The sequence below is a fragment of the Lissotriton helveticus genome, chromosome 3_1 (assembly GCF_964261635.1).
Source record: "Lissotriton helveticus chromosome 3_1, aLisHel1.1, whole genome shotgun sequence".
Lineage (NCBI taxonomy): Eukaryota > Metazoa > Chordata > Amphibia > Caudata > Salamandridae > Lissotriton > Lissotriton helveticus.
Window position 1 is genome coordinate 35,943,224 of NC_136061.1, and position 27,050 is coordinate 35,970,273.

At 45.1% G+C, this 27,050-nt stretch overlaps 1 protein-coding gene across 4 annotated transcripts in view; it reads left to right on the forward strand.

Moving 5' to 3' along the window:
* The window catches only part of SPEG (striated muscle enriched protein kinase), a 1,484,310-nt gene that overhangs the window by 901,057 nt on the left and 556,203 nt on the right, over positions 1–27,050 (forward strand). For all 4 annotated transcript variants that reach the window (XM_078679189.1, XM_078679190.1, XM_078679187.1 and 1 more), the window contains exon 13: positions 3,209–3,438. In XM_078679189.1, the coding sequence (XP_078535315.1) occupies positions 3,209–3,438 (230 nt within the window). The remainder of the gene's footprint in view (positions 1–3,208; positions 3,439–27,050) is intronic.

The following is a 27,050-nucleotide window of genomic DNA, read 5'->3' on the forward strand; positions in this document are numbered from 1 at the left end:
GTGCCATTCGAGGTCCTGGTCCCATGGGAGGTCGAGGGACAGGACATGGAGTCATCATCAACCTTCCTCGGGATACAAGTCTTTGCACTCGAGGGTCAGGTAAGGCGAAGCACAAGAATGTGAAGAAACATCATTGTTCTCTGACTCCCCCTTGCCGGTCCCGCCCCCGCGGCTCCAGCAGAGCCTGTGGTGTTGCCGCCGGCCTACCCAACCTTTCCGGGTCTGTCAGCGACTCCAGCCCAGATACAGGAGTTCCTGTTGGCCATGGCTCGCCTCTTGGGGCCATCGGTTCCCGCTGGTGCGCTTTCGGGCCCACGGTTCCGACTGGGGGGTCCTCGTGTTACATCGCCTGCGATCTTATAGTGGAGCGCTGAGGCCCTAGGCAGCTCGCGACAGAAGATCCAATCTAGTGTTCTGCCCGAAATGTCTCCCTCTCAGTGAAGCAGTTGACGAAACTTCAGTATGTAATGCTCTAATCTGTCCCTAATGTCTATCAGTTGCATCAATAGTTCCGTTTCAGTTTACTGTTGTCTCCTGTCACCTTCTAACCACCTCTGTATGGTTGCAAAGGCTTCCTCTTTTTAAAGAAGATTTACCTGGAGGGTGCGACACAATCCACAGACCGACACAGTTACCAAAGAGCACTACCTTCAGCGCCTCCCACTCATTTACATGACTCTGAGTGGTCTTCGAGTTCATGTCAGTATAGCCCATCAGGGACTCTGCTATTGTTTGCCTACCTACCTGGTCCTGTAATATGTCCGAAGGGAATCTCCAGGAGTAGGAGGAACATGGGCTCCTCCCGCTACCCTGGAATAGACATGCAACCAGGGTATGATCAAATAAATACTGTCATATGGACCACCTCCTGGATCTTAGTGACTGTCCGTTGCGTTACCAGTATTCGATCCAACCTGCTTAAGGTACCATGTGTGGCGGAGTAACAGGTATATTCCCTGCGAGCAGGGTGAGTATCCCTCCAAACATCTCTAAACCCCAATAGAGACATGACTTCGACCAAGCTAGTAGTCATCCTAGGATCACTGACAGAATATTGAGGAGCAAAATGTCGACCTGCCAAAATATTGAGGAAAAAATATAGAATGCCAGAATATCAAATTCCTATCTACAAACAGGTAAGTACATAAATATCGAATCCAAAATATTGTAAAAATATCGTCAAAATATTGAATTTTTTAAATGTATTAAAAGTAATGTAAAATTAATGAAATAATGAATATAATTAACTAAAACATACTTAAAAATACTTAAATAACTTTAATTGTATTAAATAATTTATGTAAGTTAAAAAAAATGCATTTGTATTTTTTAATACATATATATTAATGTAATATTAATAGAAAATATTCAATATATTTAGCGTAGGATAGCAGGAGGGTAAAATGTACTATTCCCACTCCAGTGAGTGCAACAATAGGGAAAGCGTTGGATAGCGGGAGGGTACAAATTACTATTCCCACTTCAGTGAGTGCAACAGTAGGGAAAGCATTGGATAGCTGGAGGGTAAAAATTACTATTCCCACTCCAGTGAGTGCAACATTAGGGAAAGCGTTGGATAGCGGGAGGGTAAAAATTACTATTCCCACTCCAGTGAGTGCAATAGTTGGGAAAGTGTTGGATGGTGTAGGGGTAAAAATTACTTTTTCTACTCCAGAGAGTGCAACAGTAGAGAAAGTGTTGGATAGCGTTAGGGTAAAAATTACTATTCCCACTCCAGAGATAGCAACAGTAGGGAAAGCGTTGGATAGCGTAGGGGTAAAAATTACTATTCCCACTCCAGAGAGTGCAACAGTAGGGAAAGCGCTGGATAGCGTAGGGGTAAAATTTCCTTTTCCCACTCCAGTGAGTGCAACAGTAGAGAAAGTGTTGGATAGCGTAGGGGTAGAAATTACTATTCCCACTCCAGTGAGTGCAATATTTGGGAAAGTGTTGGATGGTGTAGGGGTAAAAATTACTTTTTCTACTCCAGGGAGTGCAACAGTAGAGAAAGTGTTGGATAGCGTTAGGGTAAAAATTACTATTCCCACTCCAGAGATAGCAACAGTAGGGAAAGCGTTGGATAGCGTAGGGGTAAAAATTACTATTCCCACTCCAGAGAGTGCAACAGTAGGGAAAGCGCTGGATAGCGTAGGGGTAAAATTTCCTTTTCCCACTCCAGTGAGTGCAACAGTAGAGAAAGTGTTGGATAGCGTAGGGGTAGAAATTGCTATTCCCACTCCAGTGAGTGCAACAGTAAGGAAATCGTTGGATAGCGGGAGGGTAAACATGACTATTCCCTCTCCAGTGAGTGCAACAGTAAGGAAAGCGTTGGATAGCGTAGGGGTAGAAATTGCTATTCCCACTCCAGTGAGTGCAACAGTAAGGAAAGCGTTGGATAGCGGGAGGGTAAACATGACTATTCCCACTCCAGTGAGTGCAACAGTAAGGAAAGCGTTGGATAGCGGGAGGGTAAACATGACTATTCCCACTCCAGAGAGTGCAACAGTAGGGAAAGCGCTGGATAGCGGGAGGGTAAACATGACTATTCCCGCCCCAGTGAGTGCAACAGTAGGGAAAGCATTGCATAGCGGGAGGGAATTTATTACAACTGTTGAGCATGGAGTGGGGCAAATGAGCGATGCAGGCTCGTGAGAGACATGGTGCTCCTCCCCTGCCTCAATAATGGTAGTATTTAACATATCACACTCTCTGCACCTGCATATATGGTTTATGGTATGCATCTTTTCAAGTGTTGGTGTTTTAGCAAAAAGTATTTGAACAAAACCATGATGCAAGAGGTTACATTTGTGCAGTTTGTTAAAGTCACATTGAATAGTCCCCATGACTATAAGAAGGGTTAATTCTTTGTTTAATGCAGTCTTTGAGACAGTAAAAAGTGCTTTTCTGGTGTCAGTTTTGATTACTGTCGTGATAAATTCGAATTTTACATTTGCACTGTATTAACAAATATGTGAATGTACGTTGATTAGTACACTCTACAACCAAGCCTTATATGGCCATATTTATTTTCACTGCTATGGCTTAAAAATATAGATGGATGGATTAGTCAGTACAGGAAAGCATAGCACAAAGCAGAACTCTATACAAAGAACAGTCTAGCCAGGACAGAATTAAACACTGCCCATTGATTAAGAAAGCTGCCTTGTGACAGAGCTGCCTATGTAAGATCCTTCTTTTGTTGCTGTAGATCGAAACTTGAGAAGATGCCATCCATCCCAGAGGAGCCGGAAATACCTGAGAATGAAGTGGAACGCTTCACTATGCCAGATTTCCTGAAGCCTCTGCATGACCTGGATGTGATTGAGTCTAAAGAAGCGGTCCTGGAGTGTCAGGTCACTGGCCTTCCCTACCCCACCATCACATGGTTCCACAATGGGCAGAAGATCCAGAGCACTGAGGACCGCAGGATGACACAGTGTAGGAAGCCATTTTGTTTGTTTCGACTCATACTGCCTATGTTATCTAATCTCTGTGTTTTGCAGTTGGCTTGGGCTGAATGTGCGTGGTAAGCTTTCTCTAGCACTTTGTCACCACTAGCACTTGAATGTATGATTTTCCAATTCCTGTAGAGTTGCTGATAGCAATCTTTATCTAGACCACTGAACCAGTTTTACAAGACTCCACGATGTACCCAATCTTTGGATGTTCTCCTTCCTAAGAACCCTCTGAATGCGACCCTTCCTCTCTAATCTCCTAAATTCCCCTTTCTTTGTTCCCTGCTCTATCACCATATGCTTTTGTCCCTCGGTTCCTGATCTGTCAGCATGCGTCTCTGTCCATCCTACCATCTTAGACCTAGCCCCAATTCACCACACTGTGATCACCCTATATCTCTCTTCTCCACTGTGCTATCACCATGCATAATTATCCGTTTATACCTTTTCTGATCTGGTCCCAATTCTGCAGCACACATGGATGTAACCAGGCAGGAATGCCCTGTATTCTTTTGAAAACAGTGCAATCTTGCCCTTTCCCTTTAACACATTTGAAAAAAAAGAGGTAACCCTATAACCATGGGACCTGGGTAATACAGTAATAAAGGCAACATTGGTCCCTCTCACTCTGTGTCAGAGTGTGTATCAAACACCACTTCATCCTTATCAATCACCATCCTTGTTCATATACTGTTTTGCACTAGCGCACTTCATACCCACTTACCTCACTTTCGCTGTGCCATTGTGTAATTTGGGAGCACCAGTTTACCCTTAAATGCCTAATTAAGAAAGCGTAATATGTTTTTCTCTTTGAGATTTTAAATGTTGAACAATTGAACAAAACTGTACTTTTTCCAGTAGGACCAATCAATTGATTGTGATTTACTATTTACACTGGATGTTGAGGTTCACACTTCCGCCTTCAGGGACTATTATTTCCCAATATGTTCCCTGTAATACTGCACAGCGCAGCAATGTTACTTGCTTCACTATGTTACTTGCCATTAATATGGCCATTTATCTTCACTCTCTAAATCGCCCTGTAAGAAAGAGGACCTGCAAAAACTGCCTGAATTGACTATGAGAGTAGCCATATTAGCCATGTAAGCTGACACAGAAAAATCTGCTGGTGAGTCAGCACTTTCCTGCGCCTGTTGTGATTTGCGCGCATGCGCATAGTCTCGTATGTTCAGTGGTTCTTAAATAAACACAGCATTCATCACACAGAGAGCGCCTGTGTTTGGAGATGTATTGGTAAAAACTCTAGCTTACCTACAAATGAGCCACACGCGCTCTGATGTGTTCATGTAACAACAATCAAAACACTGTTATAGAAACATAAAGAGCTGCGAGGTAAAGAAACAGAGGTGCAAAACGGAGGACCCTGCACAAGCTGGTAGGTGTACATAACACACTAATGTGTTTATGTTAATACACATGATGCCGGGGAAGTAGAAAATAAAGTAAAAGGACAGTGGGGGCACTGCCCTCTGACTGAAGGTATTGGGTGAAGACAAGCCACAAGGGTGAGCCACTGTGATGTATACTAGTGCCCCCAGTGGGTGGGCTTACTATTCTGACCACAGAGAACCCAGTTATGGCTGCTCTACTTATCCCAAGGCAGATACATAGGGAAAAGTGTAGGCGTAGGCACCCCTAACTAAATTGATTCCATGGAATGTTGTAGTTCAGTCCAGCTGTATTGGTCCCTAGGCGAAACACCTAGCGTTGCTCCTTCTCAAAAAGGCCATTCTCTGTCGGCAGCTGTTCTATTACTGTACACTTCAGGTTATTTACTATGTGTATTTCAGACAAAAAGTGAGACGCCATTTTAGATGTGTTCTTCTTACACCTGATGTTGCTTTTGTGTTCTCCAATCCTGTTCTTGACTGGTCTTGTGCTCATGCTAATGTATTCAAGGCCGCACGGGCATGTGACCATGTACACGACATTCCGGCTATTACAGTTGGTCAATTTCCTCTGTTCCCAATCGCTTCCATTGCAGAAATTTAGTTGTCTACTTTTCTTTGTTATGTGGCAGCTGCTACAGTTGCCACATGGGTGTTGTCCCTGGACCCATTGCACCGTGGTTCGCTTAGGTTGGCTAGTTCTTGGTCGGGTATGGACCAAGATGTCTTTTAGGTTCCTTCCCCTCTTGTGAGCAAAAATAGTTTTTTCCAGATTCAGATCGCCACACACAAGGGTCCTCCAGTGTCTATTCACGATTTTTGAAATCTCGTTGGAGGATATTTACAGTTCTCCAGCTTCTTCTGGAGATCCACTGCTTGGATCTTGTAATCACTCAGGCTGGAGCAGTTCCGTCTCAGGCGGAGGAACTGGCCGTAGGGGAGGTTATCACGTAGGTGACGTGGGTGGAAACTGTTGTATCTTAGTAGGCAGTTCTTTGATGTGGGCTTAAAGTGAGTGGGGGTCTTTAGTAGCCACCCTTCCGGGTAGATGTTGAGATCCAGGAATACCATCCAGGAATACCATCTCCTCACGTGATGCGCAGCTGGTGAATTTGAGAAACGGATTCTGTGCGTTCAGCCATACCATAAATTCTTAAATGGATTGAAGGTCACCTTCCCAGATGACTAACACATTGTCTTTGTAGTGCCTGCAGGTTTTTATGTTCTGTCGGTATGGGTTACTTTGGTGCACCATTTTGTGATCCTCCCGATAGTGCACATAGAGCCCAGCCAGGCTAGGAGCAAACAGGTTCCCCATGCTGGTCCCATGGCTCTGTAAGTACAGTGTGGTTTCGTACTGGAAATTTTTTTGTAAGTGCCAGAGTGATGCACTCCATCACAAGGTTCCTGGGAGTATGGTATTTCCATGGTGTGGAAAAAAGAACCTCCTCTATGATGTAGAGTGTTTCGTCATGGGGTAGGCTGGTGTAAAGACTTTCTCCATCCAAGCTCAGTAGGAATTGATTTGAGGGGTTGAAAGGTAGATTCTTTAGAAGCTAGAGTATTGCTTGTCTTGATTCTGTCTAGATTGCATTGAAACAATCGACCATTTTTTATTTATCTGCCCCACGTACCAACAACCCAGGCGCGTATGGTTGAAACCTGTTTGTATGCTAATGGGAACAAGATCATCACAGGTTGCAAGCAGAATACTGAAAAATGATACCGCCAATCCAGTGGTAATTGGTGTAGCAAAATGTTTGAGCTGGGCATGGGTCCTTCGGATTAAAATGGGTGGAGCTCAGTTGTCGAATTAATTGATTGTCTCTATGGCTACCCGAGGTAGGAACTGTACTTGGGCATTACTACAGTTACTACAGTTCCTGCAACCTACACTGAGACCTTAATTTTAAAATATTTTAGTTCTGTCTAAGTCTATTGCCTATTGGCACATTTAATTCAATTTTAGCACATCTTAAATATTTATCTACCGGTGTATCACTGGGTTTTAAGTAAAATCCAATTTCTTAGTTTGTATATGATGAATTTTATCTTGTATGAATTTTGTATTACTGTTTTAGATTGTCTTTTATGATGAAGAATCGCAATAAAGACTTATTGACTTGTATAAATAATCAATTGCTTGGTTATCCAGCATATCAAAAATTCTTTCACTTGGGCCCCCAGGTATACCCATGAGTGGGTCTTGCCAATTGGACCGTAGTTATCCCTCTTTTGAGCAGAACCACAATCAAGGTTTTCACCTCTATATTCCTAAGGGGAATCCATCATTACATACTTTACTTTCATTGCTCTCTGGCACACTTTCTTCCACCTGCTGCAGAGAATTACTTTCACCTGTAGGTGTTAAAGGGTTTGAGGTGGCAGTTGCAACTGAGTTGCCAATAATCAATGGCCCCATTTTAAAAGAATAGACCACTTTATTCATTGCATTTGACACCGAAGTGTTCGGCTGAGGTTTCTTGTAAAATTCTCCTCCTCTTAGCTTGAGATATATTACTACTGTGACTATTCCCATGCTGTGAAAAAGACATCCCCCAGGGAGTTGAACCATTACTAGTACATAATATGCTTAGGCTTTCCTGTTTTCAGTTTCTATTTTTGGTAAATTCTGGTGTTTTTTTCCCCAGTGGTTTCAAGTGATTTTCAGTACGTAAAAAAAACAGTGGTTGCCAGTGGTTACACATTTTCACGCCATTAAAAACAATAAAATGGGGGCGTGGCCAACATGGTGTCGCGCTAAGATGCTTCTACGGAGCTCTCCACTCCCTCCCGGACTCTTAACAGCAATCCCAGCGGAACGGGGGTGCCGTTTTTGGAGACGGGGCACCCCACGACAGCACTACATACCAGGGAGGAAGTGGAGGCAGCGGCATCGCTTACAAACCAGTTTCGGCCTGGCGGCGGGCTGCTTCGGCACACTGCGGAGGGTCCGGAAGAGCGGCGAGAGCTTGGGCGGTGCCTGAGGGGTCCGGTTCATTCGACAGCCCGGCGCTTTTGTCAGATTGTCAGCAGCACAAGAATTAAAACAACGCCACTAACCTTTCTCTTGTCACCAGCAGAGACGATGGTAGTAGATTATTCCCCCTAATTCCCTTGAACGCAACCCCCAACAGAGGAAAGGGAATCCTGCTGCGTGGAATCAAGCCCAGGGCAAAAAGGGAAAGGGATAAAATAACAAACTGGCTAAGAGCGTTCTGGTCTCTTCACGGTCTGGTCTAGGAGATTTTATGGCACCCGTTTGGAAGCGACCCTGCAGGACAGGAGAAGAAAACACAACAGATGTATGGGAGCTTTACTCTAATGCACGACAGTAAAACTAATGACCTCTGAACCAACTCAACGGAAGCGCAGCAGCTAGGATACATAAACAATTCACCACATGTAATAACTCCAGAGTGGTGAATATTAATAATGTGGTCAGACAAAAACAACATAAAATAGTTATAAGTCACCAGAAGTTTTAGCCACTGAATACGTAGCTACACATTGTTCTACTGTGCTAGAAAATGGATTGCCTGTTTGTCAAACAATAAAGACCAGACAAAATAGTACAAAAGCACTGTGCACCACCAGCAGGTAATGCGAGCAGGAATATTGTTTTGCCCTCTCTGTAAAACAATCAGGAAGTGGGAGGCAGATGAGGCACAAACGACAAAGTACAGCCAAATGTTTTACGGAGCTGCGGAAACACGCTCCGGCGTGTCTTCTGACTGTGCACGGTAAGAACGTAATAAAGGAAACGTGAGCCGTGGAAGTAAAAGAAAACGCTCCTGCGTTTCTTTTTACGAAACAGGCGGCTCTGATATGCAGTAAACAAGAAAAAGGGAAGGCACGAGAAAGAAGCACACTGCTTCTTCCCGTAGTTACCTGTACCGCAAATATCCTCGGGAACAATCCGAAAAACGGGCACGGCAAGTGAGAGAAAATGGTCCTCTGTAGACTCTGGAAACGCTGAAAATGCTTCACGCTGGAATCTGGCGGGGATTACCATCCGCCATCTTGACTAGCAATCCAAAACGATTGTCAAGAACCGGCCTAAGGCAGAGGAGGTGCTCATGAATGGACTGCCCACTGCCTCCCTCGAACTCGCCCCACTGCCTGCTGCTGGGAAGTGTAGTACATTGGGCTTTTTCTTACCTTAAGCCCGGGAGCTGGCTTATAACGGTTGAGGTGAATTACCTGTCTACCTATTTTCAGGTAGGTAAACGCTACAGTATCCCCTTTCAAGGTCCGTCGACTCGGCGGTCGTCCAGGTTTACCAGGATGTATGGCATGGAATTGTTCGACCAACTCCGGGCAATGGAGATTATCTTCAGGTTCCCACGTCCTGTCCTCCACCCCAAAACCCTTCCAATCCACTAGGTATTGAATACGACCCCTTACCAACCGGGAATCAAGGATCTCCTGTACCTCATATTCTTCCTGACCGTCTATGTCTATGGGGAGAGATCTATCGGGTAGTCTCGTGCTGGCAGGACATGGTTGGAGTAGGGACACGTGGAAGACCATGTATGAGGTAGTGATAACCTCATGGCTACAGGGTTAATAACCTCCTCAATACTGTAGGGGCCTATGTTTTTCGGTTTTAGCTTATTTATACCCTTCAAATGCAGGTTTTTTGTGGATAGCCATACTTTATCCCCACTTGGTAATTAGGTTCTTTTGTTCTTTTTCTATCTGCAAAGTGTTTCTTTGCAACCTGACCCATGGCAAGACTATGTTTGGCATCTATCATCACAGCCCTGAGATGTGATTGTGATGTTCGTGTATGCTGGGTAATGGTGATTGGATAGGCCATTCGAATGGGAGCATATTAGGAGGATGACCATAGACACAAAAGAAAGGAGAATAGCCTAATGTGGCGTGAGTAGCATTGTTATAGGCAAACTCTGCCATCCATAACAAGGTAGACCATGTGAGGGTGTTCTGCAGGGTGAAATAGCGAAGATACTGCTCCAATGTCTGATTTAGACGTTCCGTTTTGCCATCTGTGTGTGGATAGTAGCTAGAAGAGAGTCGAGCCTCAATGTCCAAGGTTTTGCAGAGGGCTTTCCAAAAGCGAGATGTAAATTGAGTACCCCGATCAGTGATCAAAATGCTAGGTATCCCATGGGCTCTGACTACGTGTTGGAGGAAAACCAAGGCCAGCTCCGAGGATGTGGGTAGACCTTTCAATGGTATAAAATGTCCCATCTTCGTTAGATGATCAACTATACTACAGTCTTTTCTTCACATGGGGGCATTTCCACGATAAATTCCATCGATATGATATGCCAAGTTTGAGGAGGAGTAGGCAAGGATAGGAGTAGACCTGTAGTTTTAGCATGACAGGCTTTCTCATGTACGCATATTTCACAGTTTTTGATATAGTCTTTAACGTTGTTTCTTAACTCGGGCCACCAAAAAGAACGTTCAACACTGGCAATAGTTTTGTATATTCCCATATGTCCTTCCAATACTGAGGCATGAGCCCATGTCAGTACTTGTTGTTGTAGTGTCTTGTGTGGAATATACAGTGCGTGATAATGGTAGTCTAAATTCCCTATTTCTGAGCGATGTTCTTGTTCTTCTTGAATCCAGGCTTGTATGTCCAGGTTCGCCAGAGATACTCGTACATCCTCCAGAAAGACCTGGGAGGAGAGTAGAGCTATGGTTTGCTTAGGAAGGTTTACTTCAGATAGGATAAAGGGTGGTTCTGGTTGGTTTATCGAGGTCTCATTTTCCGATTCGTCCATGCGGGAAAGGGCATCTGCTTTCCTGTTTTGTGGTCCTGGTCGTTACTTGATTACGAAGTCGTAATCGGAAAGAACAGGGTCTATCATAACTGACGGGGTATCAGGGATTTTGCAGTTTTTAAGAACAGCAGGATTCTATGGTCCGTGTAGATCTGCACAGTATGTAATGCTCTCAAAAGGTAGTGTCGACATTCTTCACAAGCTCTTTTTGATCGCCAGTAACTCCTTGTCAGAGATGGTGTAATTAACTTCACAGGGGGTGAGTTTCCTTGAGTAATATGCTACAGGGTGTAACTGTCCAGTTTCGGGATGTCATTGGGACAACACTCCTCCACAGCATATTGCGAGGCGTCTGTTTCTAGAGCAAAAGGGAGCTGCGGATCATGATGGTACAGGATGGGAGCCTGAGTAAACTTGTCTTTCAATTGTTGAAAAGACTGAGCCGCCTCTTCTCCCCACACAAAAAGGACGCTCTTTCGTAGTAAACTGGAGATGGGATGTATCAGTTTTGAGGAATCCTTGATAAATCGCTGGTAGTAATTGGCAAAGCCGAGGAAGCTTTGTATGGATGTAATTTTCTGGGGGGTCTTCCATTTGGTGATTGCATTCACTTTGCTCATGTCCATGTGAAAACCCTGGGCATTGATGATGTAACCTAAAAAGGCTACTTCCTGGACATGAAAAAGGCCTTTTTCGAGTTTGGCATATAACGAATGTTGTTGGAGCCAATCCAAAACTGCCTTTACATGGTCACGTGTTCCTGAAGTATGGGTGAATGGATTAAAATATCATCGATATATACCACACAGAAAGTTTCCAAATAGCCACGCAGTACTTCGTCCATAAAAAACTGAAAGCCCGCGTGGGTGTTACAAAGCCCAAAATGCATCACCCTGTACTCAAAAAGGCAGACCTTGGTTCTAAAAGCAGTCTTCCACTCATCGCCCTTCTGAACTCGTACTAAATGATATGCTCCTCTGAGGTCGAACTTTGTGAATTATTGAGCACCCTTTAATTGATCCAGAAGCACGGGTATCATTGGCAGAGGGTCTCGGTTTTTTATGGTCTCCCGGTTTATGGCTCGATAGTCAATGCAAGTCCTCAATTCTTCACAATCTTTCTTCGGAATGAAGAAAAGAGGAGAGGACGCAGGTGAGGATGAGTGTCTGATGAACCCGGATGCAAGGTTTTCTTCAGGATAGGTCTTCAAGTATTGCGTCTCTGGGTCCGTAAAGGCATAAACTCTGCTGCACGGTATGTTAGCTCCTGGCATCAACTCGATATGACAATCATACACCCTAAAGGAGGTTAACGAGTCACCTCTTGTTTATCAAGTAGGGGCTGATATTCGCTGTAGATGTCTGGCAAGACTGTGGAACAGCAATAACGTTCTTGGACACAAGCTGTTGCCAGATACGTAGAGGGTGTTTTTTCATTGTCCTGGTAATGTTTTTCCCCTTTTTTGCAATGTTCTTTGCAGTATTCAGAAACCATGGTGACTGTGCGGGCCGCCCAATTGACCAAGGGATCATGTGGCGTCAAAGACAGCATTCCAAGGATGAGACGGAACTGTGGTGGTCAAAGCCAAACTTCATCAGAAGAGAAAGAGTGTGGTACGTCACAGCACCAGAAGACGGGGCAGTTCCATCCACTGCCTTCACAAGTTCAGGGGTTTCTTTCTTTTCGCAAGCGATCCCGATCTTCCGGGTGAATTCTTGGTCGATGTAATTACTAGTTGCTCCGGAGTCTAGCAGGGCATCCACTTCCAATATATCTTTTTGAGTAATCCACAGGGATACACTGACGTTCAGGTGTGCAACGGCAGATTTTTGGGTGTTTGCAAGTACCGACAAGATCACTGTGTGCTGTTTACCCAAATCAGAGACCTCATCCTGACTCGGGCTCTTCAGTTTTCCGCCGGTTCTCCTTGTCTCATAGTTGCTTGTACTCGTGGAATGGAGGTTCTCCCAGGGAGAGGAGTTTGAGCACGGCATTCTCTAATGAAATGGCCTCCTTTGCCACAGTACAGACACAGTTTCATCTGCCTTCATTTATCCCTCTCCTCAGGGGTAAGAGGACTCTGAATCCCTCTGATTTGCATTGGTTTGTGTCCTTCTGTGGATTTGGAGTGTTCGTCCACTGAGTTCGTTGGTCTCGTATATAAAAATCGGGCGTCTCCTCTGGTCTTATCCCCTTTTCTTTCCTGGAGTCAATGGTCAAATTGAACAGTTAAATCGATCAGCTCTTTGCAGGTCTTTGGTTACTGAATGACTTGGGAAAAGACGTCTTTGTGCTCTCCTCTTAGCCCTTGGTAAAAAAGGGTGATTCTCTTTTCGGAGGGCCAGTTAGTTTCAACCACTAGCTGGTTAAACGTCGTGATGTAGGTCAGCAGATGTTGGGACCCTTGTCGTTAGGTGAGCAGTTCTTGGTCTGATAATGTCTTCCTATCGAATAATTTCCAACATTCTAGGCAGAAATCCGTAAAATGATGCAAAACGGGATTGTTCCTTTCTAGCAGGGGGATAGTCCAACTGGCTGCATTATCTCCAATGTAAGACATCATAAAAGCAGTCTTAGCTGCTTCATCTTGGCACAGCTGGTTTACATAAGATATGAAGCCGGCATTGATTTTGGAAGGTCTCAAACGTTTTTGGATCCCCATAGAAACATTCAGGGGGTGCCAAGGGAATACCTGTGTTCTGGAGCACATGAACTGTAGGAACAGTGTCTGTTGTGGGGGGAAGGGAGTTGCGGCAAAAAACCCACCCCCTTGGGTGACATGGGAAGGGGGTTGAGTAGTAGGCACAGGAGGGGGTAAGGCAGCCGGTCTGATATAAGAACCCTCCCTGTGAACCCTGCGGGAGAGGCCCGTGACCTCTCTACGCAATGTGCCCATCTCCCTTTGTAAATTTCTGCACGAGAGGTTTGCACCTCCTGTTGTAGAGAAGCCAGGCTCTCCAACAACGAGGTCAATACCACATTGGTATCCATCGTCCGGGCTGGGCGTTAAACTTGGGCTTGACAATCTGGTCAGGTTGTCAGCAGCACAAGAATTAAAACAACGCCACTAACCTTTCTCTTGTCACCAGCAGAGACTATGGTAGTAGATTATTTCCCCTAATTCCCTTGAACGCAACTCCCAACAGAGGAAATGGAATCATGCTGGGTGGAATCGAGCCCAGGGGAAAAAGGGAAAGGGATAAAATAACAAACTGGCTGCGAGCGCTCTGGTCTCTTCAGGGTCTGAGATTGTATGGCACCCGTATGGAATCGACCCTGCAGGACAGGAGAAGAAAACACAACAGATGTGTTAGAAATGGGGGTCTCTAGTTGGCAGTGGCTGGCCACAGTCCAAGTAGGGACCCTTCTTCCTAAGTCAGAGTAAGGGGGCTGCACCATTTGATAACCCCTGCTCAACCCTGTGGTAACATAGCGCGAGCAGCTAGGCTTATCTCAGAGACAGTGTGTAAAGCATTTATGATCATACACAGTAACACAGTGAAGGACACTCCAAAGGGACACCACACAAGTAGTTATAAAAAATAAGTATCTTTATATATAGACTAAACACAAGACCAATAACGGTAAAAAGCCACAATACTGAAAAAGGGGGGTACTCTTGAAAAGCTGGAAAAAGAGTTCAAAGAGTTCAAAGTGTTCAAATAGGGGTTCAGTTCAAAGCAGGAGTCTCTGCGACCCTTTTACTTACAAAGTACCTGGATTTTGTAGCAAAATGTCGCAAACGAGCTGTAGCGATGATTTTCCCCACGCTAGGCCGGCGATGCGTTGAATCCTTGCCGCAAGGGAGGATGATGCGCCGGTCTGCGGGTGCGTGCGGGACAAAGCGACAGACTTCTTCACGCTAGGCCAGCGATGCGTTGAATCCTTGCCGCAAGGGAGGATGATGCGCTGATCCTGTGGCGTGTGCGATCTTGTTGCGCTGAAAGAAAATGGCGCCCCACGAGGGAGCGACAATCCAGGTGCGATGCGAGGAAAATAGCGGACACATGGCGCCCGCTTTACGATGTCGTGATGCGATGATCTCGATGCGATGATCCGGGGTTAGCGAGCCTTCGAAAAGCCTGCAAAAGTGCGATGTGATGATCTTGGGGGTTAGCGAGCACTTTGTGGCCCGCAAGCGTGTACGATGCGATGATCTTTGGCTTTTGAGCGCTCTGCAGCAAAAGAGCGATGATTTTTCTTACGCTCTTCAGCTGCGGCAGCTCGCAAACGGGCGTTAGCTATGATTTCAGCACTCTCTTCTCTGTAATAGAACTAGAGGCCCTGGAACTCATAGGGGCCTCACTTGCAGATAGAAATCCTCGCTGGGAGGAATCAGGAGGCTGGTGTGGGGGTCAGAGGTGCCTGTGACTCCAGCAGGAGGCTAGCTCTCTTCTAGCCCTTGGGTTGTGGAAAAGTAAATTTTGTCATGTTCTGTGTCACTACGTGTCATCCATCATACGTTATGTGTGCATGACCAATATGCATATGTTATTCCCCATGTCCGATTCAAGACGCAATTACAGTTGTGTCCTCCTCTAGTATGCCAGTTTCCAGTCCTCGTGAATACTACGAATATCAGGCCTATGTAAAGCTACGTTGCCACGTTTCTCAGTGTGCACGTTATTTCATTATAAAGTCCCCGTTTCCAGGCCTCAAAAGGGCCTGGACACTAGATTCAGCTCCTGTCTCCAGAAGCCTCGCTGAGGAGCGATACAGCCCCCACCTGTATCCTCGACCTTTCACTTACTTCCTGCCTCGCAGTGCCCGGTGCAGCTTGGCTCTGCCTCTGAGTCTGCCAAGACTATATTATGATTCCCGTTATCAGTTTAGTCCTCCTTCTCTGCATTCCTAAGCTACTGAACTGCATCAATAGTTTCCGTCATTGTCTAGCCTATGCGGCTCCATATTAAGAGAAATACTGTATTTAATGGTCATTTAATATTCTTCATCACGCACTACATGTAGAATAAATGCATGCTCCAGTCTTAGAGTCAGTTAGCTTTTCCCCTCATGACTTCTAGTTTATATCAACATGTTCCCTAAACATTAGATACTAGATAGGGTTTGGGTACATGTCGCTCCGACCCTCCAGACTTTAGTCTCTGCTCCTAGCACAGAGTTCATAGCCCCCAGCTTCTCCTCGTAACACGTCATTGCCAGTTTGCGCGCACCATCAGGTTAGAGGTCCCGGCTCCTTAGGTAGCCCCCTCCTATGTTTCCGCCCATTCATGACATATTCTGTTACGTTTGCATCACATGTCTGAGTTACACCTTCTTTTTACTCTTATCTTTCGCGACTGCTACGCGTCACGCCTTCTGCTCCACCCACTGCTACGCCTACCGCAATGTAATGCTATGTGTTCGCGCTATGTATATATGCTCATGTATTGTTATTAAAAGTTAGCGCGCTCATCCCAGATCGAGCCCCAGCAGCTGCTGGGCCCTGTCATCCTATTCCTATGCAGGTTGTCCTGTTCCTGTCCTTATGCTGTATTAAACCTGCAAAAAACTCCTACTACCTCGAATCTTGACTCTTATTTATTGAGCTATCTGTTACTCATTCATTCATTCAAAAATAGATCCGGTATTATTTATTTATATACCACATAATGGCGCCCGAATAGGGACTTGCCCTTTCCCCACGCGTCGGTGAAGCCACGCCGACCCCCTGACCCTCTGCAGTCGTGACGGAACTCTTCTGCGCAGTGGCAGATATTTCTGCTCAAGTATCCCTCAGGCCCACGGAGGAGACGGAGGAGGCGGTCCAGCATCCAGACGAGACGGTGGAGGAACGCGGCGAGTCCCGACCAGAGCCCAAGCCAAGAGTCCAAGGTCCGAGGTATCCGGAGGTCCACCCGTAACTGAAGTCCGAAGTCCGAAGTTCGTCGTCGTAGCAGTCCAGTCCAGTCCGAGGCCTTCCGTTCTTGCTACCCGGTGAGTACCGTTACTGAGGTAGTATCTAGACAGGGTCAATTTAATTGACTCTGGTCTGTGGGTTGGTGGTACACAGTCCCACAAACGAAGTGTTCACTTCGGTGGATACGGGTCCTGACGTGTCTCTTTAAGAGACCGGTAAGTTTCGTACTGTTTCAGCAGTGCATCTAGTTTCTGTTCTAGTCAGTTTCTGTTCTCGAGAAAATTCACGTGTTCTGTTCTCAGTATTTCCAGGTAGTATTCTGTCCGAACTGTTATTCATAATGTTTTTCATGTATTCTAATGTCGTGGTATGAATGGGAAATAAGTATCGTGTTTATTGTGTATTGTATTGTGTCTAGATTACAGTTCAGTCATGCCCATATTTTCCAAGTTACGTCAGTTAAAAACTAGAAAGGGTCTGCTGGAAGCAGCAGTTCCCGTCCCGCCCAGGGACAGTCCAGGTCACTTTATGTATCAGAAACATGGCATAAGTGCCATATTGTATCTAGATTTATGGGTAGAGTATACCAAACAGTTAGAAGAAAAGTATAGATGGCCCGTATCGGGTACATGGGATGCCGAATGCATCATGCGAGTAGAGGAGGCATTATGGAAAAAGAAAGCCAGACAATCACAGAAAGATGCCATCGAGTTATGGCGCAAAGAAGCTCATAAAAGAACCGAAAGAGAAATCAGAAAGTCAGAACTAAGTAGAGAATCCCAAGAACGAGCCCAAGAAAGAGAATTAATCGAGATAGGTGAACAAGTCAAAGCCGAACAGTCAGACAGACAGAGGCATGCCCTTAATAGGGGTATGTATCCTCTTCTTGCCGAGGGCTTGCCAAAAGCGACCCCGGAGGCATCCAGTAATTTCCCGCCACCATTAGTTCCGACCAAGCTACGTCACAAACCGACCGCAGCTGATATTTTCATTTCGTCCTATCTGGACGACACAGTCCCCGAATATGCAAATCCTGTTCGCGCTCCGCCCGTCCCTGTAAATCAGGTAATTCCTGCTCCTCCAGACACCGGGGTGCCCTTAACAGCCCCCCCAGGTCAGCCCGCCATACAAGTCCAGCCCACGTTACAATTACCGACCCTGCCAGGACGAAAAGCATCAGTTGATGATTCTAGTTTAGGGGCCGCAGGAGGAGGTCTTCCTCAAACCCCGCCGCCATACAAGCGTTTATCAGCACTCGAATTACATGCTCAAGCATCACAGCGTACTCCCAAGAGTAATAAGTCTGTTGCAGAAATCAGGCAAACCCTTGGCGAATGTGTCTATGACCCAGTTCCAGGCGAGTTTAATATGGTTTTATATTCCGTACGCGTAAGGAGAGTGACCGAGTATCTAGTCACCCTGCCGAATATGAAAGAAGACCTAGACAGGATATATCGTTTCATCCGTACAGGGGATGACCCACAAAGTATTAGTGATGCCATGTCTCAAAGGAAAGCCGAGATTCAGCGCATGATATTGAAGTTCTTAATTAACTGTCTAATAAGAGAACAAGATTACCCGTCTAAAGACCCGGAAGAAATGAAAACTCTAACAAAGTGGAGTGATAATATAGCCGAAGGAAAGCACAATACTATTGGTGCCATGGAAAGTATGTACAAGAAAATCCGTAGAGAGATAATAAAGATACACGAACAGCGTAAAGCAGCACAAGTAAGCGAGAAAGAAAGTACCTCTGATCCTGAAGAGGAAGACGATGAGAATACTGCCAGAATAGCGTATGTAGGAAAACCTAGATTTCCAGATCGCCATTTACGTCTAGAACCCAAGTCTACTTTCCATCATTCAGCACCAGAACAAGGTTCCCTAGAACAAGTATTCCAAGCTACCGATCATATTCTGAAATCACGAATCGGTTATAGTGAGTTAAGTACCATGCATGAACAAGAAATAGTCCGATCAGCAGTCCGATGGATTACTGATCCTACCACTTTTCCAGACGAAATAGTGGCACAAATGTTTCTGAAATTGCCCCCAGCCGAGCAGCGACTGGTGGGTATGTATATGATTCAGCACCTCATTACTCTGTATGAGGGTCAACATTCTGATCCAGGCCCGTTACATGATATCCTGAACGAGTTACTCCAGTACAAATGGAGAGGTCTAGGTACCGATTTAATTAGTGTAATTTTAGAACAGCGTCATAAATATAGAACATTCTTGAACCCGCATTTTGTTCATGTCTCACCCCCAGAAAGTAAATCATTCTACATAGACAGACAGAATCCGTTACGAGAAGTCCACCCAGTCAGAGGAACGGGTGGCGAAATGCAACGAGTGTTTGTATACACTCCGATCACAAAGATGGAACTCCTCGAAATGAAGAAATTAATTCCCTGTCATGACAAAGATCCAGCAGGGTTCCATAGAGAATTAAAAGACATGCTCCGTATGGGAGAATACACTTACCCAGATATCATTAAAATGTTAAAGGTTCTGTTGCCCGCAGGGGTGTATGAAAAGCTTAAAGAAAAAGAATGGGAGGTGGGAGAGAAAAAGATAGATTGGGCAGTCCTAGAAGCAGAAGATAAGATACGTGTACCAGGTACCGGTCTTGGAGATAAATGTAAAGAATTAACAGAATTATTAATTCAAGTTTTACCCAGATTATTAACAACGAGAAAAGAAGACTGGGATGCAATCTCAGCCTGTAAACAGAAACAAGATGAAGATATTAGTGATTTTTATTCTAGGTTTGAAAAGTGCTTTAGTATCAACAGTGGCCTCAAGACAAGTAGTGAGTCATACCCTCACCTTTTCGTTACCAAATTAGTCGAGAATTCAAGCCCACAAGTTAGAAACCGAGTTCTGAAAGTCGAAAGCACCTGGCAAGCAAATACTCCGTCCCAGATGCTCCAGATGCTCCAGTACCACCAGAATAGAATCAGGGAAGAGCAAGAACACGAGAGAAAACGTATGAAAGACACGAAAATGAAAGTGCTAGTTGCACAATCTGTTCCTCAAGACAGTCAGAAGAGGGGTCCGAATCAAGCCAGTCATCCTGCAACACCCGTTAAAGGGAACTGCAATTATTGTAAACAGCCAGGTCATTTTATAAACGAGTGTGCAGTTCTGAAACATAACATAGCTACTGGTAAGACTAAAGAAAGACCACGTCCGCCTAGACAGGAACAAGTTTCACAGATTCCTCAGCCACAGAATGCACAACAGACAGTTACAGCACCGCAGCCTATTGCTGCAACACAGCATGTTACATCGCAGATGTACCAGTATGCACAGTCTGAGTATCCAGAGTACCAGCCATATTCATGAAACAGCCTAGAGAGGGAGGTAGGCTTGCCTCTCATCGAGATACCTGTAGATCAAGAAGGTCCCTATGTTCACAGTCAAGTATTAGGGAAAGACAGAAAGTTTTTGATTGATACAGGGGCAAGTAGGACCACAATTAGTCATGCCGAAGTTCCAGGGGCTCCGCTCTCAGGCTCAAGAAATGTTTCCCTTGGATTTTCAGGAAAGCCTATCGTTAATGAGATTTCAAAGCCAGTCACTCTAGAAGTAGGTCCATTGTCCCGCACTACTGATCTGTTACTTACTAAGTCATGTCCAGAAAATCTATTAGGCATTAAAACACTGAAAGAGTTAGGTGCAGTTATATGTTGTTCCCCAGAGGGAATACGTCTGTTCCTACGTGACTTTAAGGGTCACTATGTATTACGAGATTTTGATCCCAGACTGTCTAAAGTTCCGCAGCATTTATGGGCGCAAGGTCCAACTGATGTAGGTTACATGCAAATCACACCCCATCGTGTGACTCTCAAACCAGGTGTAGTGTTACCACGAATCAGACAGTACAGATTGCCACCCGAGGCTGTAGCAGCCTTATCCAAAATTATTGACGAGCTCATGGCTCAAGGAGTAGTTGTAGAAACTGACTCCAATGTATGTAATTCTCCGATCATTCCAGTTATGAAACGTACTGATCCAAATGCACCCCCAGTATATCGATTAGTGATTGATTTACGAGAGCTTAATAAATGTATTATTCCTCAGTACCCAGTTGTCCCAGACATCTCTTCCCTATTGACAGCCATTGATTCCGAAGCCACGTTCTTTACAGTAATCGACCTCAAGAACGCATTTTTTAGTGTTCCCATTCATCCAGACAGCCAGTTTCTTTTCGGATTCTGTTTAAATGGAAGGAGCTATATGTTCACACGCGCTCCTCAAGGTTTCACAGAAAGTCCTAGTATTTACAGTCAAGCACTCAAGAGACAACTAGACAATGTTCACATGCCAACTGACACTGCCCTGCTCCAGTATGTCGATGATCTACTGATCACAGCCCGTTCTGAACGTGACTGCGAGCGAGCGTCACTCACGGTTTTGTATTTCCTAGCCGAGATGGGGCACAAGGTGTCCCCTTCGAAGCTTCAATTCTGTGTCCAGCAAGTGGTCTACTTAGGACACTTACTGTCCAAGAGGGGTAGGCAGTTGACACCAGACCGTATCCAGTTAATAGCGAGTCTTCCTCAGCCCAAGACCCAGAAGGAGGTACGTGCCTTTATTGGCCTTACTTCTTATTGCAGACAATGGATTCCCCAGTATGCATTTCTAGCCAAGCCACTGATACAGTTAACGACACAGGAGGCAGCCGTATCGACTGTCCTCCCTTGGACATCTGAACATACACTTAGTTTCAACGAGTTAAAGAAAGCTTTATGTCAAGCTCCAGTTCTAGCCACACCGAACTACAGTAAGCCTTTTACACTTTTCGTCACAGAACGTGAAGGTACAGCATTATCTGTTCTCACACAAGACCAAGCAGGACAATACAAGCCCTGTGCTTATTTTTCTAGCACATTAGATCCAGTCGCCCAGGCGTTGCCTGCGTGCCTCAAGTCAGTTGCAGCCACAGCACTAGCTATCAGACAAAGTGATTCCATAGTCTTAGGACATACCTTGACAGTACAAGTCCCACACTCCGTGGAAGTTCTTTTAAACCGAACACAAACTCAGCACTTGACAATTGCACGTTTAACAGGTTATGAATTGACACTGTTTCAGCCACACATAGAAATTAGACGCTGCAACATCCTGAATCCTGCTACACTATTACCATCAGTTAAGTCAAATTCAGCCAAACATGACTGTGTGGAAGTAGTCAACATTACGACAAAGCCAAGACAAGACCTGACAGACATTCCGTTACCAGATCCTGACCTGACACTTTATGTGGATGGTTCATGTATGAGAACTAGTACAGGAGAACTAGTCGCCGCGTATGCAGTGACTACTGACACTGAAGTTATTGAGACACACCGTATTGATACCCTGTCCGCTCAAGCAGCAGAGCTAGCTGCTCTGACACAAGCCTGTATACACGCCAAGAACCTGAAAGTTAATGTTTACACAGATTCACGTTACGCATTTGGAGTTGTACACGACTTTGGAGTGCTCTGGCAGGAGAGAGGTTTCATGACTTCTCATGGAACCAAGATTCAGCATGGTCTCCTTATTCAAGCTCTGTTAGATGCCATACACTTACCGACATCTATTGCTATCATGAAATGCAAAGCATATACGAAAGTCACTGACATTATTTCTCAAGGTAATGATCTAGCAGATCGCACAGCCAAGCTTACAGCACAGACTCCAGACATTCAAGCTAATCCGACACAGACACATACTCCAGATCCGATTACATGTATGACAGTTAAGGACCCTACACAAGATGTCATAGATATCCAGTTACATGCTACTCCCGATGAAATCAAGAAGTGGTCTGAACAAGGAGGGGTCCAGACAGATCAAGGATGGTTAACAAAGGGTAGAGCCACATGGTTTCTCCCCGACTCTATGGTTCAAGTCATTATTAATACCGCACATAGTCCAGCACATTTAGGAGAAAAAGCAATGTTAGACAGTATCCAGAACATTTGGTTTAACAAGCATTTACGAGCTGCAGCCAAGCAGAAAGTCCGTACCTGTATGATATGCTGTCAGTTTAATCCAGGTAAAAGTGTCCCGGTGGAACAAGGTGGATTCCAGCCTCCTGACCACCCTTTTGAGGTCCTCCAGATGGATTATATTCAGATGGAGCGATGTCGAGGTTTCAAGTATGTTCTTGTAGTTGTATGCGCTTTGTCCAGATGGACAGAAGCATATCCAGTCCCAGATTACACAGCCGCGACCACTGCCAAACAGTTGGTTCGTGAATTCTTCCCTCGATATGGACTCCCTAGAGTCGTATACTCTGATAACGGTCAGCCATTCTCATCTGAGTTGATGAAGCACGTTTCCCTGTTGTTAGGGTACCAGTGGAAGTTTCATTGTGTACGCCATCCTGAAGCAGCCGGTCTAGTCGAGAGACATAATCAGACTCTGAAAATTCGAATTGCCAAAATATGTAAAGATAAGGGTGTGGACTGGCTAGTAGCTCTGCCAGTCGCTTTGTTTTATATGCGCATGGTCGCACATTCCAGATCAGGTCTGTCCCCGTATGAGGTCGTTTTCGGCCGCCCCCCTAACATGTGGGGTACTCCTAGACCCCGAAGTATTACTGATGTTTCAAGTAATATGCTGACAGATTACCTAGCTTCCTTGATGTCTGCCCTCAACTCATGTCGTTCACAGGTTGCCGCCGCATTTCCAGACAATACCGAGGTGGCACCGCATGAAATCGTTCCAGGTTCGATGGTGCTCGTCCGGAACTTTGACAGATCAAGTCCGCTGGAGCCACGTTGGAAGGAGCCCCGTCAGGTCCTCCTCACCACCCGTACAGCTGTGAAATTGGAAGGACGCCGCGGCTGGGTGCACCTTTCGCACGTCAAGAAATTCTACGGATTAAAACCGGTCTCTAAGAACATTTCCCAGGATATCAAGACTTGTCAAAACATTGTTCCTAAGGACTGTCCCGCAAATGACATTGACACAATCCCTCCCCTGTTAGAGAAAACTCCGCAGCAGGAGTATAAGCAAAAACTCCGGTCTAGTAAAATAAGTCAGTCAGTTTGATTGTCTAAGTCCTCCCCTAGGTGAACCGGTTAGACTGTTTCTGACATGTATAAAATAGACCCCCATAGTGAGAGAGTTAGTCAAAACTCAAACCGATGTATCGTTTTTCTAAGTTTCATATTATTCATCAGCATAATGATTTCCTGCACTAGTTACGCATTTTTCCTGTGTTTTCCAGTTCCTCATGTAAATAAGCCTTCTAATGTTACAGTAGAGCACACGTTTAGTGATCTGCCTCCTCACGAATATTCATACCGCCTCGCTATGCGTAACAATACATTTATCCGCATGTTACATTATTCACATCAGACCAGCAATGCCACTAATTGTTGGGTGTGTGGTCGACTCCCCCCTTTCCAGACGTCAAAGGGAGTTCTGCCACTCTTTCCTTATCCTTTTTCACATAATGGTTCGTGTGGAGCATGGTCCACGTTAACGTCATCCTCAACAGATATGTCTTTTCTTAACAGTACATGTTTCCCAGACAAGCAAGGTTTCCCCCACAGAACAGGTTTAGATCTAGAAAATGAAGTGTATAATTTAGGTGACTATTCTTCGAATTTCATGGTCCTGAATGTTCAGTCTGATACTACTCCAGACTCACCTGCTATTTCAGTATTACCAGTCAAAGGCGAATTATGTGTCCGTAATTATGGTTCTGTACACGTAGGACATAGTGATTGTACTACTATTATCAAGTATAGTGACAGTGGGAAATCTATTTTCAAAGCTTCACGTCATTCTTATTTTGTTTGTGGTCAGACCGCATATGTTCGTCTGCCCCTCGATTGGGAGGGAACCTGTTACATTGCCTTCCTACTGCCACCTGTTTTCCTAGCCCCACCTGACTACCATAGGAATTCCTTCCTAGTACATACTAGACACAAGAGAAACCTCCCGATTGTCGATTATACTGAAACTGCTGCAGAGCAATTCATTGATATTGATAAAGGTGTGTTCCCTTATTTAGGTACAGTTGTAAACAGTAAGCTAATCCGTAGGTTAACAAGAACCCTTGAAGCAGTAGTAGATGAGACTGCCTCCGCTCTAGGTAACTTAACCGAAGAGCAATCCTTTATGAGAATTGTTGTGCTTCAGAATCGTCTCGTCCTTGACGTCATACTGGCCGATAGGGGCGGGGCCTGTAGAGTCATCGGATCTAGTTGCTGCATTTTTATTCCAAATAACGCGCCGTCTGTTTATTCAGCTATAACCAGACTTCATAAAATTGCCCATCTGTTACACCAAGATCCAGGCACCTGGACATGGTCCGGTTGGTTCTGGAACATAATTTCCGCCTGGGGATGGAAAGTCCTGTCCTTTCTAGGTATCGCAGTAGCGATCATATTCAGCTGCTGCCTCTGTATACAATGTGGCCCTGCGATTTGCGGCATGTGTGCTACCTCTTGTATTCCTAGTCCCAAGCCCCGTTCTAAATCTCGTTCCAAGACAATTCGAGATGAGCAAATGATACTGTATGAAATGATAGATGGTATCATGAATATTGATGTTTCCTGATGGAAACGTAGTGACAAGGAGGGAATGTGGAAAAGTAAATTTTGTCATGTTCTGTGTCACTACGTGTCATCCATCATACGTTATGTGTGCATGACCAATATGCATATGTTATTCCCCATGTCCGATTCAAGACGCAATTACAGTTGTGTCCTCCTCTAGTATGCCAGTTTCCAGTCCTCGTGAATACTACGAATATCAGGCCTATGTAAAGCTACGTTGCCACGTTTCTCAGTGTGCACGTTATTTCATTATAAAGTCCCCGTTTCCAGGCCTCAAAAGGGCCTGGACACTAGATTCAGCTCCTGTCTCCAGAAGCCTCGCTGAGGAGCGATACAGCCCCCACCTGTATCCTCGACCTTTCACTTACTTCCTGCCTCGCAGTGCCCGGTGCAGCTTGGCTCTGCCTCTGAGTCTGCCAAGACTATATTATGATTCCCGTTATCAGTTTAGTCCTCCTTCTCTGCATTCCTAAGCTACTGAACTGCATCAATAGTTTCCGTCATTGTCTAGCCTATGCGGCTCCATATTAAGAGAAATACTGTATTTAATGGTCATTTAATATTCTTCATCACGCACTACATGTAGAATAAATGCATGCTCCAGTCTTAGAGTCAGTTAGCTTTTCCCCTCATGACTTCTAGTTTATATCAACATGTTCCCTAAACATTAGATACTAGATAGGGTTTGGGTACATGTCGCTCCGACCCTCCAGACTTTAGTCTCTGCTCCTAGCACAGAGTTCATAGCCCCCAGCTTCTCCTCGTAACACGTCATTGCCAGTTTGCGCGCACCATCAGGTTAGAGGTCCCGGCTCCTTAGGTAGCCCCCTCCTATGTTTCCGCCCATTCATGACATATTCTGTTACGTTTGCATCACATGTCTGAGTTACACCTTCTTTTTACTCTTATCTTTCGCGACTGCTACGCGTCACGCCTTCTGCTCCACCCACTGCTACGCCTACCGCAATGTAATGCTATGTGTTCGCGCTATGTATATATGCTCATGTATTGTTATTAAAAGTTAGCGCGCTCATCCCAGATCGAGCCCCAGCAGCTGCTGGGCCCTGTCATCCTATTCCTATGCAGGTTGTCCTGTTCCTGTCCTTATGCTGTATTAAACCTGCAAAAAACTCCTACTACCTCGAATCTTGACTCTTATTTATTGAGCTATCTGTTACTCATTCATTCATTCAAAAATAGATCCGGTATTATTTATTTATATACCACAGGGTGATTGCTTAGCAAAATATAAGTCTCTCAAAAGTCCTTTTCCCTCTTCTTCCAAGTCCAAGGGGAACTACTGCAGTCCAATCCAAGAAACAGCACACAAGCACAAGGACAGCCCTCTCCGGCAGATTCTTTTAGTAACACTGACAGAGGTTCCTCCTGACATCCAGGAGCAATACAAAAATCAGGGGTTTGGGCACAGATATTTATACCCCAAAAGTCTATGTTCTCAAAAATCTCTAGTCACTGAACCCAGCCAGAACGAGTTCTGCTCAGGCCTGGAGCACTTCATTTACCAGGCTGCATCATTCCTTTCAGAAAGAGGGGGTCTTCCATCAGACGCACAGTAGGAGGTGGAGCCAGCATTCACCTTGCCAGGCACTGCCCTATTCAGGTCAAGGAGCTACCCCTCCCCAGTACTCAATACAGATCTCTTTATTCAACCCTGGTCTGACTCAGCCTGCCTTGCCCCTCTAAACCCAGACAGCCAATACACATAACAGCAGAGCACACTGGAAGGCTTAGGCAAGAATACCTACTTTCTAAAAGTGGTATTTTCAAACACAGAATATTAAAACCAACTTTGCTAAAAGATGTATTTTATTATTCTGAGCCCCGGCATACTAAACTCGAATTTCTACCATGTTCCCTGGGACAGTTAGGACTATAGGATGTAATAGCCAGTCTGCCCATTCTAACCTATGGAGAACAGGTAGCCTTGCAGCAGTGAAAAACAAAATGGAGTGTAATTCACTACCAGGACATGCTAC